The sequence below is a fragment of the Acanthochromis polyacanthus genome, chromosome 9 (genome assembly GCF_021347895.1).
Source record: "Acanthochromis polyacanthus isolate Apoly-LR-REF ecotype Palm Island chromosome 9, KAUST_Apoly_ChrSc, whole genome shotgun sequence".
In the NCBI taxonomy this organism is placed as follows: domain Eukaryota; kingdom Metazoa; phylum Chordata; class Actinopteri; family Pomacentridae; genus Acanthochromis; species Acanthochromis polyacanthus.
The window spans coordinates 18,900,851-18,913,720 of NC_067121.1; the positions used below are offsets into that span (position 1 = coordinate 18,900,851).

Sequence of the window (12,870 nt, forward strand, 5' to 3'; positions counted from 1 at the left end):
AGCAAACAAACAAGCCTCTCTGTCAGCGTGTGCAATGCTGGATTAATGGGCATCAACATCAAGCAAAGACAGTAATAGGATCAAGCTCTGGTGGAAAGAGCACAAATAGACCTGACCAGGTCAAGATAACCTGCTGACTGCTGTCCACACAGAGCACTTTGTTTATTTCTCTCAGCCAAGAAGCACCGTCAGTCTCCTGCTGGTGAGTTATCTTTGTTTCGAACAGTCTGTTGGGCGTTTTTCTCTTTTTATTAGTCAGAATGGGGAATCTAATAATAAGCTTCAGCTAAATGGTCATATTTTACTGTTGTTATGTTAATGTGTCACACACTCTCTTATTAGTTGACTTGTGCTTATCCTTACTGGCTTCTTTAGAGTGATATTTTGAGTGCAGAGTAAGTTATGACAGTGCACTGGAGCACCAGTTTTATCAATCTGAGCCTCTTTAAATTCCTTTTTTTATTCCTAACTATACACTTATGTCATTCTGTTGCTTAGTGACTGGTAGAAACAAAAGCTAGCGATGTTGCTAGTGGGATGTAATAGAGCAGCTTTCAGCTTAAACCCATAATGAAATAAGTCAATAGAGTACATCCCCATTTACTGTAAATCCCTGCTGGATGGCCACTTGTGTAACTCTTTGCACAACAAGACTCCACAGAAGTCTAGCAGGTGACTTTAGCTGTGAACTATTAACAAAAAAAAAAACATAATACGAATTCAGAATCTTTTCAAGGTTTTCTTTTGGGTGTATATTTTGGTGACTTGATGGAACCTGACCTCCTGGCACAGCAGATGCCCCAGACGTAAACACAGCCGGCCAGGTTTTCTAGCTGAGACGGACCCTGTGATGTATCTTATTAGGTGCTCACCTCTCGCTGCTGACCTCTTCATGGTCTGGCTCAAAGTAAAAACAAAACTCAGTCAACTCAGTCAGGAAGGAACGAGGAAGGAAGAGGCGTTGTAGTGATGCAGTGTCAGGAGACCTAACTGTAAACATGAGCAACCGTCCAGGGTTTGAAAATGCAGTACAAAATTACAATGGGAAACTATTCTGTGCAGGGACTTGGCAGGCCACTTTTAAAAGTATTCTATGAATGAAATAAGAGACTGGGGTATTTTTACACTTACTCTACCATTCAAAGTTTTGGGTTCAACCAGGCAATTTCATGTTTTCCATGAAAACATGAAACTTTTATTCATGTGCTAACAGAATTGCACAAGGGTTCTCTAATCATCAATCAGCCTTTCAACACCATTAGCTAACACAATGTAGCATTAGAACACAGGAGTGATGGTTGGTGGAAATGTTCCTCTGTACCCCTATGTAGATATTCCATTAAAAAACAACTATTTCCAGCTCGAATGGTCATTTACCACATTAGTCATGTCGAGATTGTATTTCTGATTCATTTAATGTTATCTTCATTGAAAAAAAAAAGCTTTTCATTCAAAAATAAGGGCATTTCTAAGTGACCCCAACCTTTTGAATGGTAGTGTATTTGTGCCACAGAAGCCTCTACTGCTTTCCAATTTCACAGTATAATTTTAGTATTATTGTTTCTGGGATCACCACACATACACTATTAACGGTTTCGTTGAAATGTACCTTTGTGTCCTAATCCAGTAAACCCAACAGAACAATATTTTTTTTTGTACAAAGTACAAAGGACAGATGGCTGTTATGATGAAGTTTTGTAGGTCCAGATAGATGTGTAGCACCACCAAGTGGCAGACTAACTTCTGAGCATGTACACTATCATTCATGTTAAATCACACTTGACCTCAAATCCTCTTAAATTTCTGGATCAGATTAGATAACACCTGTTATGGTTTCTTAACTTAAAAGTGTGTCGGAATGCAAATACATAGAGAGCTGTGGTGGTTCTTCTTGCTTGCATAAGTATGTGAGTCTGTATCAGTGAGTTCCAGACGTAACCCCTGCACAATATCTGTCACATCCTTTCAGAATCAGTTCCTCTCATCACACACCGTGAGCTCCAGAATGAAGCTCCTGCTCACTTTGACCCTTTTGGTGGCGACATTGTGCGTCCACAACTTTGCTTCTGCAGACCAACCAGGCATCTCAGAGGAGACCTTAAAACGTAAGTTGACAGAGCAGAGTGTCTTTTGTGTCTTATAGATAACTGAGGTTCTTCTCAGTACTTCTGATTGTTTCATTTTATAAGTTTTACATGTTTGCAACTCTATTTGGAATGCAATGAAATAGCTGCTGATTCCGTTGACAGTCATCCATAGCAATGTGTGTTTATAATACACATCTTAACCGATTTTCTCTCTTGTTCTGCTTCTCAGAGTTGTCAGTGGATGGAGAGAAATTTGTGGATGAGCAGGTGCGGAGAGCTCTGTATGGGGTGAAGCAAATGAAGGAGGTGATGTGGAGGAATGAGCAGAAGCATGAGCACCTCATGACGTCTTTGAGACACAGCAGTGATAAGAAGAGGGTAAGACCCACAGTGCCAAGAAAGACAAGTGAATTCAAACAAAAATGTAAGCATATTAATGTTTCCTGTTTGTGCCACCAGGGGGCAGCCCAGCTGGCTAAGGAGGTGACTGACAAGCTGGAGGAGGCAGAGGAGCAGTGCAAAGACTCTCTGCAGTCTGAGTGGGAGGAGTGCAGGCCCTGTCTGGAGGATGCCTGTAAATCCTTCTATACCTCCACCTGCCGCAGGGGCTTTGCCACTTTCCATGCAAAGGTATGAAAACTGCAGCTCTTAACGGTTTTGTTCCAGCCCTCAAACACACACTGTTGCCAGAAATAAAAGCGTGTCTATCAGTTGAACCCTCCCTTTTTTGTAAAGGTGCCATCTTCTCTGCAATGGCTGAGATGATAATTTGAGTCAAACAAAAGTAACATGAAGACACACGTTTTGTAACGCCTAAATGACCAAAATCATCACTGCAAGGTTGTTCATTCCCTAATATGACAGCCAGAAATGCAGCATTTTTTTTTAGAAAGGCAGCAATGGTTTATTAGTTATTGATGATCAGAAATCACAGCACCATAGAATGTGGTCATTTAATATAGATGTACACATAAACAAAATGACCTTGCGCTGAGCCCAGGTGTGTGTTATGCATGTGTACGCTATGTACGAAGAACAAATTGCGTGACCTAAATATGTAGCAGGTGGGGGGAATTGATGGGGCTCGGAAACTTTGTATCATTTCCGACAGATAAGTCCCGATAAGTCTGCAACAGTCGATTTGTAGTGTGGGATAGCAATCATGTGATCATCAGCAGGCAGCTGATGTAGTGTTCACTTGTAAACATAGTTACACAGTGACCCACTATCTCACAATGATACAGAAATCTTAAACAAATCCATGTATCCAGACTAGAAGCCACATCACTGCCAAAATCTAGTCAGTTGGTCCTTGTGTCATTTCTGACCTTCCCTGAACATTCCATCCAAATCCGTTAGTTCATTTTAGAGTAATGTAGCTGACAGACAGACAAGCATTTGGACAAATGTAAGCCGAATCCGATCATCACATAACTCCGCCACGTTCCTTTCCACCTGACCTCAGCATGTGCAACAAATGTTTTGGAATCATGCACTACTTGCCCAGTTAAACAAAAGACAGACTACTGAATTTGCCTCACAAGACATTTAATTGAAATATTTTTTGGAGCTCTGTACAGTATCTGAAAAGAAAATCCTTGCCAAATGTAAAAAAAAAAAAATCAGCATTATTGCTGCAGAATGTTTTGAACCCCAGTAATCATCTTCTGGCCTCCAGGCCTCCATCACAGCCCTAAAAACATTTTTTGTTGCTAATATCAGCTTTAAATAGTAAAAAATCCTGGTATTGCTTATATTGTTGTGCTGAAAAGGAAAAGTGATAGCGTCAGTTTTCATACCGGTGTACAGTGGAAAACATATACTCTGATGCTGATACATCTGCAACAGGCCAATATCAGTTGGCTCAACTTCCACACATTCTGTTTTGTAGGTGGAAAACTTTTTCCAAAGGGTCTCCAGGCGCTTCGGCCCACGTGAGCCCAGCATGGAGGCAGGAGACATCCTGGTGAACCAGGGCAGCACAGACATAGAGGTTGCCCGAATTGAGGATTCCTTCAACCGCCTGATGAGCAAGGTGGGCACAGTGGTGAACCATAGCGTCACGCTCGTATCCAGGATGAGAAGCAGGCTCGACAAAGTCCTTCAGAGAGCCTTCCTGAACAACACCGATGTCCTGACTGAAGAGAGCACCTCTGATCCCTACTACCCCAGCCGGGACTCGGGCTTCCTGCAGGGCGTTGGTCTGGAGGAGGTGCTGGAATCCTTCTTTGACTTTGGCAAGAGCGTTGTGGAGGAGTTTGGAGCTGTGGTGACCCAGGTGTTTGATGACATCCACGAGACAGTGGAGGAGGAGAAGAAGAAAGGTAGCAGCTAGTTGGTGCCACATATATGCCGCTGTGACTCAAATACCCCAGAGTATACTCTGGTCTAGGCCAGTTTATACCTGTTGACATGTAAAGATTAAGCATGTTAAGCTCTGAATTGTTGTTTGGATTTCTTTGTTATTTTTCCCAATATTTATGCTCAGCAAGCAAATCATTATGAAAGAACATAACTAGAATGTACTTGAGCTAATTACAATGAAAAAAGTTCAAATCAAAGGAAAAACTGAATTGAAAACCAAGAACAATTTAAGCGAAACATTCTAAAAAAAAAACCCACATTGTCGTCTGTATAACAGATTTCAGTATAATACCTCTTGGTATTATCTTTGATTTGTGCTTAAACTAAGATTGGCTTGATCTGTGTGTAACAGGCCGGATTAAACCCCTGGCCAAAGTGTACTTTAGCTTAGCCCAATTTATATGCCAGGGAGTGAAGTAGCCTATCCCAGAATATATCCTCCAGGCTAAAATACATCCCATGTAATATGAGATTACATTAATTAAGCACAAATCAATGAAATTAAATCAAACATTTTAGGCAAAAGAGGGCTGCACAGTGGCTCGATGGTTAGCACTGTTGTCGTGCAGCAAGAAGATCCCTGGTTTGCATGTTCTCCAGGTACTCCGGCTTCTTCTCACAGTCCAAAAACGTCCTGTGGTTAATTGGTGATTCTAAATTATCCATGACTGTGAGTGTGACTGTCTCCCTGAGTAGCCCTCTTATACTAAGTCAGCTGGACGTCAGTGTTACCTTACAGAGATGCCATCATTGAAACACTAATCTACCTCTTAATCATTTTAGGTGTAGGGAGGGTAAGTTTCCCTAGTTTCCTGCGGAACAGAAAGCTGTGCAGAGACCTTCGCAAACAGACATCAGAGTGCTGGCAGTTGCAGAACCAGTGTGAGGCCTGCCAGGGAGCTCTGCTCACAGGTGAAGCACCACCAGCCCTGCAGTCTGACTTGATTTCAGCTGGTGTCATTCCGCACAAAAAGCTCATCACCTTCTCTCCTCCAGAATGTCCCAGTGTTCGGGAGCTGCATGTGGAGCTGGATGAAGTTTCCCAGCTGGTGGAAGTCTCCAAAGAGCAGTACGATGAGATCTTGTCCATTGTCCAGCACCACACTGATGAAACGGTCAACTGGCTCAGCAACATGGCGGCTGAGTTTGGCTGGGTGGCTCAGGCTGTGAGCAACAGCAGCACTCCTCAGAATATCTTCCGCATCACTATGGTGAGCAAAGGTTTTCTAATCATTAATTAGCCTCTCAACATGATTAGCTAACACAATGTAGCATTAGAACACAGGAGTGATGGTTGCTGGAAATGTTCCTCTGTACCTCTATGGAGATATTCCATTAAACATCAGCTGTTTCCAGTCAGAATAGTCATTTACCACATTAACAATGTCTAGAGTGTATTTCTGATTCATTTAATGTTATCTTCATTGGGGGAAAAAATGCTTTCCTTTCAAAAAATAAGGACATTTTTAAGTGACCCTAAACTTTTGAACGGTAGTGTAAAAATAAAGAGAAACATGCTGGGAAATATGTACATATGGGGGGTATATCTAGATGTTTTAAATATTTAATGCACAGAATTTGAATTGGGAAATAAAATATATTGTTTAAGAGTCTATATGTGGGGGAATATCAATATTTGGGGACAAATCCATCTTTGGATATTTACAGAATAACATGTCAATATCCAATAATTGCAGGTACATTCAGTGGTGGGTGTAAAACATGACTTCTTCCACTCTCCAGGTGGCGCCAGAGAGCCATGACGAACACAACATGCCTGTGAGTGAGACCAAGGTGGAGGTGAACATCTTAAACTCTCCCCCACTCATTCTCTCTGTTCCTGGGGAGCTGGAGCTGCAGGACCCAGCCTTCATTCAGTATGTGGCCCAGGAGGCTCTGGACAAATACAAAGAGATGGCCAGGTGAGAACTTTACCACTTGTGGCAAGCATTATCCACATTCCTCCACTGCCATTTGTCCTCCAGTTGAAGATGTTGTCATTGGATACAAGGCTTAGGTTAAAGGTGTGCTTGAGCATTTATGAAATGCGGTTGCAATGTTGACTTTTACACACCTTAAATTACAGAAATAACTTTTTTTTTTTTTTTTACAGGTTTGAGGATGAGTAAAACTGCATCGTCTTTTGAGACTGCATGAAGAGTAGATGTCTTGTTGAAATGTACATGCACTATAACTGAAACATAACTGTTGCTACTTATTATGTATTATTGTAAAAAAAATTAATATTCTTCTTACTGGTTGTCAAATGGTGTAAATAAATAAAAACAGGCTTCTTGGTGGTCTATGCCGTCCACCAGCAGGTGAAAAATGGATGAATAAATCTTGGGTCTGAATCCTCCTGAGTATTGCAATCACTTGTCAAGAACACAAGAACTGAGAGGCAGCCTTTGCGTAAAACTTTTATTTTTTCTGTACAAAATCATTAGTTACCATTCTTATTAATTTCATTATTCATGTCCCCACTAGTTCAAGCCCCCATTTTAGGAACATATTATGTGAGCAACACAACAGAAAGAAATACAAAAAAAAAGTTCACATCTTTGTAGCTTTGAATTTTCTCAAATTTCCCATCACATACACCTGCACAGAGAGTGGAAGTACCTCGAACAATCTGTTATCAGACAGTTTTAATCTCCCTTAAAGAACGACAGTCCTGCCTGGACCACAGTCTGGGCGAGGCGTTCGTTCCGTTTGCCTGGTTCTGGTTAAGAAGCGACTCATCTTGTCTACCACTGGGAATAGAGATAAGAAAACCTAGAGGGAAAGCCACACATGCAAACTGAACATCACTTGATGGCTTTGCATCTTTGCATTTAAAATGACTTTTGTGAAACTGTAGCTTTGGATAAAACCTTCCCTCCAGGTAACAAGTATTTAGTCCCAGGTTGGTGGGAGTTTACTGAGAAGACAAGTGACAAATACTACAGCCCTGTGTGTTGTGAGTCTGTACCGATCATCATGGGATAAGTCATGTACTGCAATATTTAACTGGGTGGATGTGCAATATAAAGACAAACATGTTAGAATCGTTTCTAGCAATCGGAGCTGTGCACCGAACAGTCCAGATGCTAATTTGACACAGAAATGAGCTCAATCTCGTCAAAATTTCACAGCTGAAGCGTCCATTTCTAAACATTTATAAAAATGTTAATCAGGAAAACTGTTTGTGAATTACCAAAATACCTCTTCATGATCTCAAGTCCCCGATTAAATTATAAAAAGAAAAATAAACTGACGTAATCTGCCGTTCAAGTGACTGTTAAAAAGAATCATTAAAAAAACACTTCTCTTATCCTCACTCGCCCGCCCGGTCACACCTGCTAAAAATACATCTTTATACATACTGTATGTACATCTGCTTTGATCTCTCCGTACATTCTTGCATCCATACAGTACACTTTTTTTCATTTACGTCTGCTCACCATCAAAACTTTACAGTCACAGCACATACTTAGCAATTCAACCAGTTGTTGGTCACTCAAATACATACTTATCAACCTACATATTCAAAACCAAACTCATGTACATATAAAAGATCTGGACTCCAATATCAAAGTATATGTTGTAAAATAAAAAATAAAAAGTGGGAAATTCGAGGAGGGTGGAGGAACTTATCATTAAAAAAGTAAAAAAAAAAAAGAAAGAAATGTGCATCTGCAAGGAGCCATTAATTTGAAATCCCACTTATTTTGATCACAGTGTTGTGGCCAGCCCATATGGATTATTCTGATTCGCAGAGTTCCCAGAGCCTAACATACCAGCACCAGTCTGCACACTTGGACACTTCCCCGAATATTTGGAACCCAGATAGACACAGGCCAAGGCTCTACTTCAGAAAAAGCTTTCAGGTATACCAGTGTCAGTGTGGACCACTCTGTGAAACCTCATTCTCTGCTGCTTCAGCCCTGTTGAACTTTTCCATTGTCCCAAGTGTTGATGTCCACTGCTGTACCTCACTATGCCTGAGTTCGCCCCAAATCCTCCAGACTAGAGGTTGTCCCCCGGCTGGTATTGTGGCTCCGTGGCTGTGAAGTAGTCTTCTAAATAGGACTGGATGTACTCGAAGGTCGGTCTTTCATCTGGCTCCTTCTTCCAGCACTGCCTTGTCATCTCATAGAGGGACTCGGGGCAGCCATGGGGGATGGGCATGCGGTAACCTCGCTCTACCTGCTCAAGTACCTCTCGATTCACCATACCTTGAAAAAAAAGACAAAGAAATGTAATTAGGGATGTCCCCATCAAGTCAGTCAATACTGAGCATTTGCCAATACCAAGTCCCACACCGTTTTCCTAGAAAATAAAGTGCAAACAAAGTATAATAAAGTTATTATCCATCCATCCATTATCTATGCACCACTTAGTCCTCATTAGGGTCACAGGGGGGCTGGAGTCTATCCCAGCTGATTTAGGGTGAAGGTAGAGGACACCCGGGACAGGTCACCAGTCTATCACAGGGCTACATATACAGACAAACAATCACACTCACATTCACACCTGTAGACAATGTAGAGTTACCAAATAAGCTCAGCATGTTTTTGGACTGTGGGAGAAAACCCACACATGTACAGGTAGAACATGCAAACTCCATGCAGAAAGATCCCAGGAAGGTGGGGACGCAAACTGGGGATCTTCTAGCTGCAAGGTGAACGTGCTAACCTCTCAGCTACTGTGCAGCCTCAAAGTTATTAAAATGAATGAAAATGTATACGCTTGGCAACTGAATAGCTCACCGATACACTAAGAATAAATCGGAGTTACTGCATCCAAGCTGTTCCTTAAAGCTATTTTCATCTAACAAAACAAAGCAAACAAATTTACCACATTTCCACTTCAGCATTGATTTGTTTACTGAACAAAATAACCAAGTAAACAAACAAAAATATGTCTATGAATAGCTCTTCTCCATTTCCGCAGTAAAATTGGACTACTCTAAATGAGAAATACAGCAAAAGACCTCGTTAGTGCTCAAGAACCTTGTTGTGAAGCTCAGGAGTTGAGCAAAAACACGCCACACGTCCAGACACAAGCTCGAAAGATGGTGAAAAGCTGTATTCTCAACCACAGCGATGAGTTCATCCAGCAGTAATTCAGTTGCTCTCTCAGTAATCTTTGGCCTTGTCGCCGTCTCAAAGAAAATTTCTCTCACTTTTCTTATAGGTACTGTATAAATAAATATAACACTAACAAAGCATCCAGAAAAATGACACTTTAACATGCTGACAAAAAAGCCACAGGTCGATCCACTCACTCTGAGTCACAGCCATTCACTTTGACGTTTTATAGAATTTAGCCTTCATAAATAATAATTTCATAACAGGTGGAAAGTTTGTCTTCTAAAGTGTCTTTTGTTTTAAAAAAAAGTTTTTTCATTCCTTTCGCAATTGTAAAAAAGTAACTGAGGTGCAGTTACTTTGAGTTTAATATAACTAATTAGATTTTATATTACGCATTTCTTTTTTTCTCACATATTAAATTTCACGTCAACGTTGCTGTTGTCTTCGGTTAAGAGAAAAAACTACTGCAGCTCAGCACAACAATGGCTTGAAGGAGAAAGAACTAAAAAAAACTATGCAGTAGGACAGTTTAACGGTATAAATCAATAGAATTAAATCAATGAAAAAGAAATGAAAGACTAATCTCTTTGATTATCTATTTAATAAACACAGCTTAGTTCAGTTCAGACAAGACCTTGAATTTTTTGTCACAACTCTTGGTCTGGCTTAGTCACTAATGACTTCATGGTTGCGCAAGAAGCACAGAATTGTTTTTTAGAGTTTCTGGATAGATCAAATTGTTACTTTTGGCATATTTCGTGAGATATGCAGAAGTCATTTTACAAGCTTGGATTCAAATAATATTCCTGACTGAACAGCACGTCACAGATGAGTAGTTCAAGGACCACTGGAAAAGTCATCCTAGTTGGAAGCCGGGCTGCTAATACTTGAAAATCATAGTGAAGTTAAAATATATACAAGGCAAAAGCATTAATAGTGAATATAATTCAATCAAAAAAAGATGTGCCTATCTTCTATCAGAGCAGTCTGGCTAGAAAAACACAAGCTTCATCTTCTGCATCAACATAAACAACAACAACAACAACAAAAAAAACGCCACTGCTTCGTCTTTGTGCCTCTTCCTGCCAGACTGAAGCACAGTCTGGATTCCTTCCCAAGACAGGAAGACAGTGATCCCTGTGGAACAGCACAGAAGCAGCTCCATGGGGAGCTCAACTACAGCAAAAAGAGGTTATGACACAAAGTCAGTGGCATGGTCACAGCATCCTCCCCCCCTCCATCTCTCTGTGGGAGAGTGGGGATCAGATTATCTCACACTCAGGGAGAGAGAGGAAAGACCCAGAGCAACTGCTGAGACCAGGATACGATGGCAACAGTATGTCGGATGCTGAGATGTTAAAATGATTTATGTCTTGCATCTGAACACCTCGGCTCTAATCACACGTCTACCATATTCAGAGTGAGTATAAATATCCATATGTACCCCAAACTAAAATAGAAAAAGTGTGGCGTGTTCCCATACAGGAGTCTGCTGCTGCTGCATCCATAAGCTCTTATAACGAGCGAGGCATTCAGGAAACGCCAGGATCTCTAACATCCACTGAGACACTACAATTTTAAGAAAGGAAACAAGGGAGTTCAGTCCCCAGAATGTGCAGGTCTGGGGTGAATTAATTAGACCGAATGATTTACACTGAAATCAAGAAGGCCAGTGGAGCCAGATGGCCCTGCACAAGAGATGATGGTAAGTCTGCCATATGGTAGGCTCTGGAATCAGTGCCAGTCGAACACTGTTAGGAGCGCGCACACACACACACACACTGCAGTGCTGCTCTACCACAGCAGGGGGCACAAAAGATGTGGCAGACTATGATGGGAAGCTCACATATGTGAAGGTGCTTTCCCATGCACTGATAAGTTAATTAACACCTGCGTCGACTCACATCTCCTACATTCTCGTCTATTCTGATCTGCATTTGTGAGAAATTAAAGGCTGTAGATAATGGAGGACAAGAATAGCAAGTTGGAATAACCCCGAGGCACTAATGAATGATTTATGCTGGTTTCCCATTAGGAAGGCTCATAGGCACTCATTTCAAGTTGTTTGCACACAAAATAATCCAAACAATGAGGACGTTTAAAACATATTTTTTCCTTTTTTAAACAAAGACAGCTAAAAATCAGCCTTCCCCTGGCGAAATGAAAATCAAGACAAAAAGACACAATAAAGTTCTTTGATTATGGCATATTTGTGCATGTGTTCTCCTTACCTGGGTACGGTACTCTGCCCTTCGTCACCAGTTCAGTCAGTAGTATACCAAACGACCACACATCTGATTTGATAGTAAAACGACCATACAATGCTGCTTCAGGGGCTGTCCACTTGATTGGGAATTTAGCACCTGAGAAAAGAAGAGAAGAAGAATCAATAGGCAGCATGGATTAATTGATAACAAATTCAGCATAGTTAACTTGCCCTGTGCCGATATTGATATCCACATTAATAATGGACACATTAAAGGCAGCGGTGTTATATGCGTTACAGGGATAAAGGGTTGCCGTCCTAGTCAAGCCCAACTGGTCTTGAGCACATGAGCGCTGGCTGGAGGTCATGAACCATCACAGAAGTCTTTGTGGTGTGTTGCTAGCTAAACCCTAACCTACAATGCTTAAGTCTTGCCAAAAACTTCCTCAGGCTGTAGTACTTAACAGCAACAGGCTCATCTTGGTGGCACAGCCTGGTACTATAGCCAAACCACACTACGTTTTCCTCCATATATGCAGAGAACAGCTTGTCATCCTCTTTTGGAGCTTGTCAAACAACCATGCTACACTCTACTTGGTTACATTTTACACAGTGCCTAACTGGAGCAAGGTTCATTAGCACCTACAGAAATTTAAAGAATGGTTGGATTTGGAAATTCAGTTGTCAAGTACAGGGTGTCCCAAAAAATGTATACACACTATAAATAATTGTAAACTAAGTGTTTATTATAATTCGTTTAATTTTCAACATGTAAAAGAATTTACAACATCATTCTGTTGTTTTGTCACCGCCTGTTCTCAAACTGATGTCCGTTCTGGTCCAGACACTGCCGACAACGCGAAGCGATGGAATAGCACACATCATGAAACAGTTCCCTTGGTATTTGCGTGCATTCACGTTCAGTGGTTGCTCTCAATTCAGTGACTGTTGCAGGTCTCATTGCGTAGACTTTGTCTTTTAGGTATCCCCATAAAAAGAAGCCTAATAAAAGAAGAAAGAGTGCTGGAAACGTTTAAGCGAAGTCCGAGAAAGTCTGTGCGGCAAGCTAGTCGTGAGGTAGGCATTTCAAAGTCATCTGTCCATCGCATCATGAAACGTTGTCAAAGGAAAAGTTACA

General features: G+C 41.2%; 2 protein-coding genes across 2 annotated transcripts in view; one reads left to right on the forward strand and one right to left on the reverse strand.

Annotated features, from left to right (window-relative positions):
• On the forward strand, positions 1-6,810 carry clul1 (clusterin-like 1 (retinal)). Its single transcript, XM_022195304.2, has 9 exons — positions 1-202; positions 1,970-2,105; positions 2,317-2,465; positions 2,547-2,717; positions 3,979-4,411; positions 5,235-5,363; positions 5,448-5,662; positions 6,195-6,373; positions 6,565-6,810. The coding sequence occupies exons 2-9, from the start codon at positions 2,006-2,008 to the stop codon at positions 6,578-6,580; spliced, it is 1,392 nt and encodes a 463-aa protein (XP_022050996.1). The 5' UTR covers positions 1-202; positions 1,970-2,005; the 3' UTR covers positions 6,581-6,810.
• Positions 6,811-6,858: 48 nt separating this feature from the next.
• yes1 (YES proto-oncogene 1, Src family tyrosine kinase) overlaps positions 6,859-12,870 on the reverse strand; it is a 43,105-nt gene continuing 37,093 nt past the window's right edge. The window contains exons 11-12 of the mRNA XM_022195303.2: positions 11,758-11,889; positions 6,859-8,668 (exon numbers count right to left, since the gene is read on the reverse strand). Coding sequence (XP_022050995.1) covers positions 8,460-8,668; positions 11,758-11,889 — 341 coding nt within the window. The 3' untranslated portion in view covers positions 6,859-8,459. The remainder of the gene's footprint in view (positions 8,669-11,757; positions 11,890-12,870) is intronic.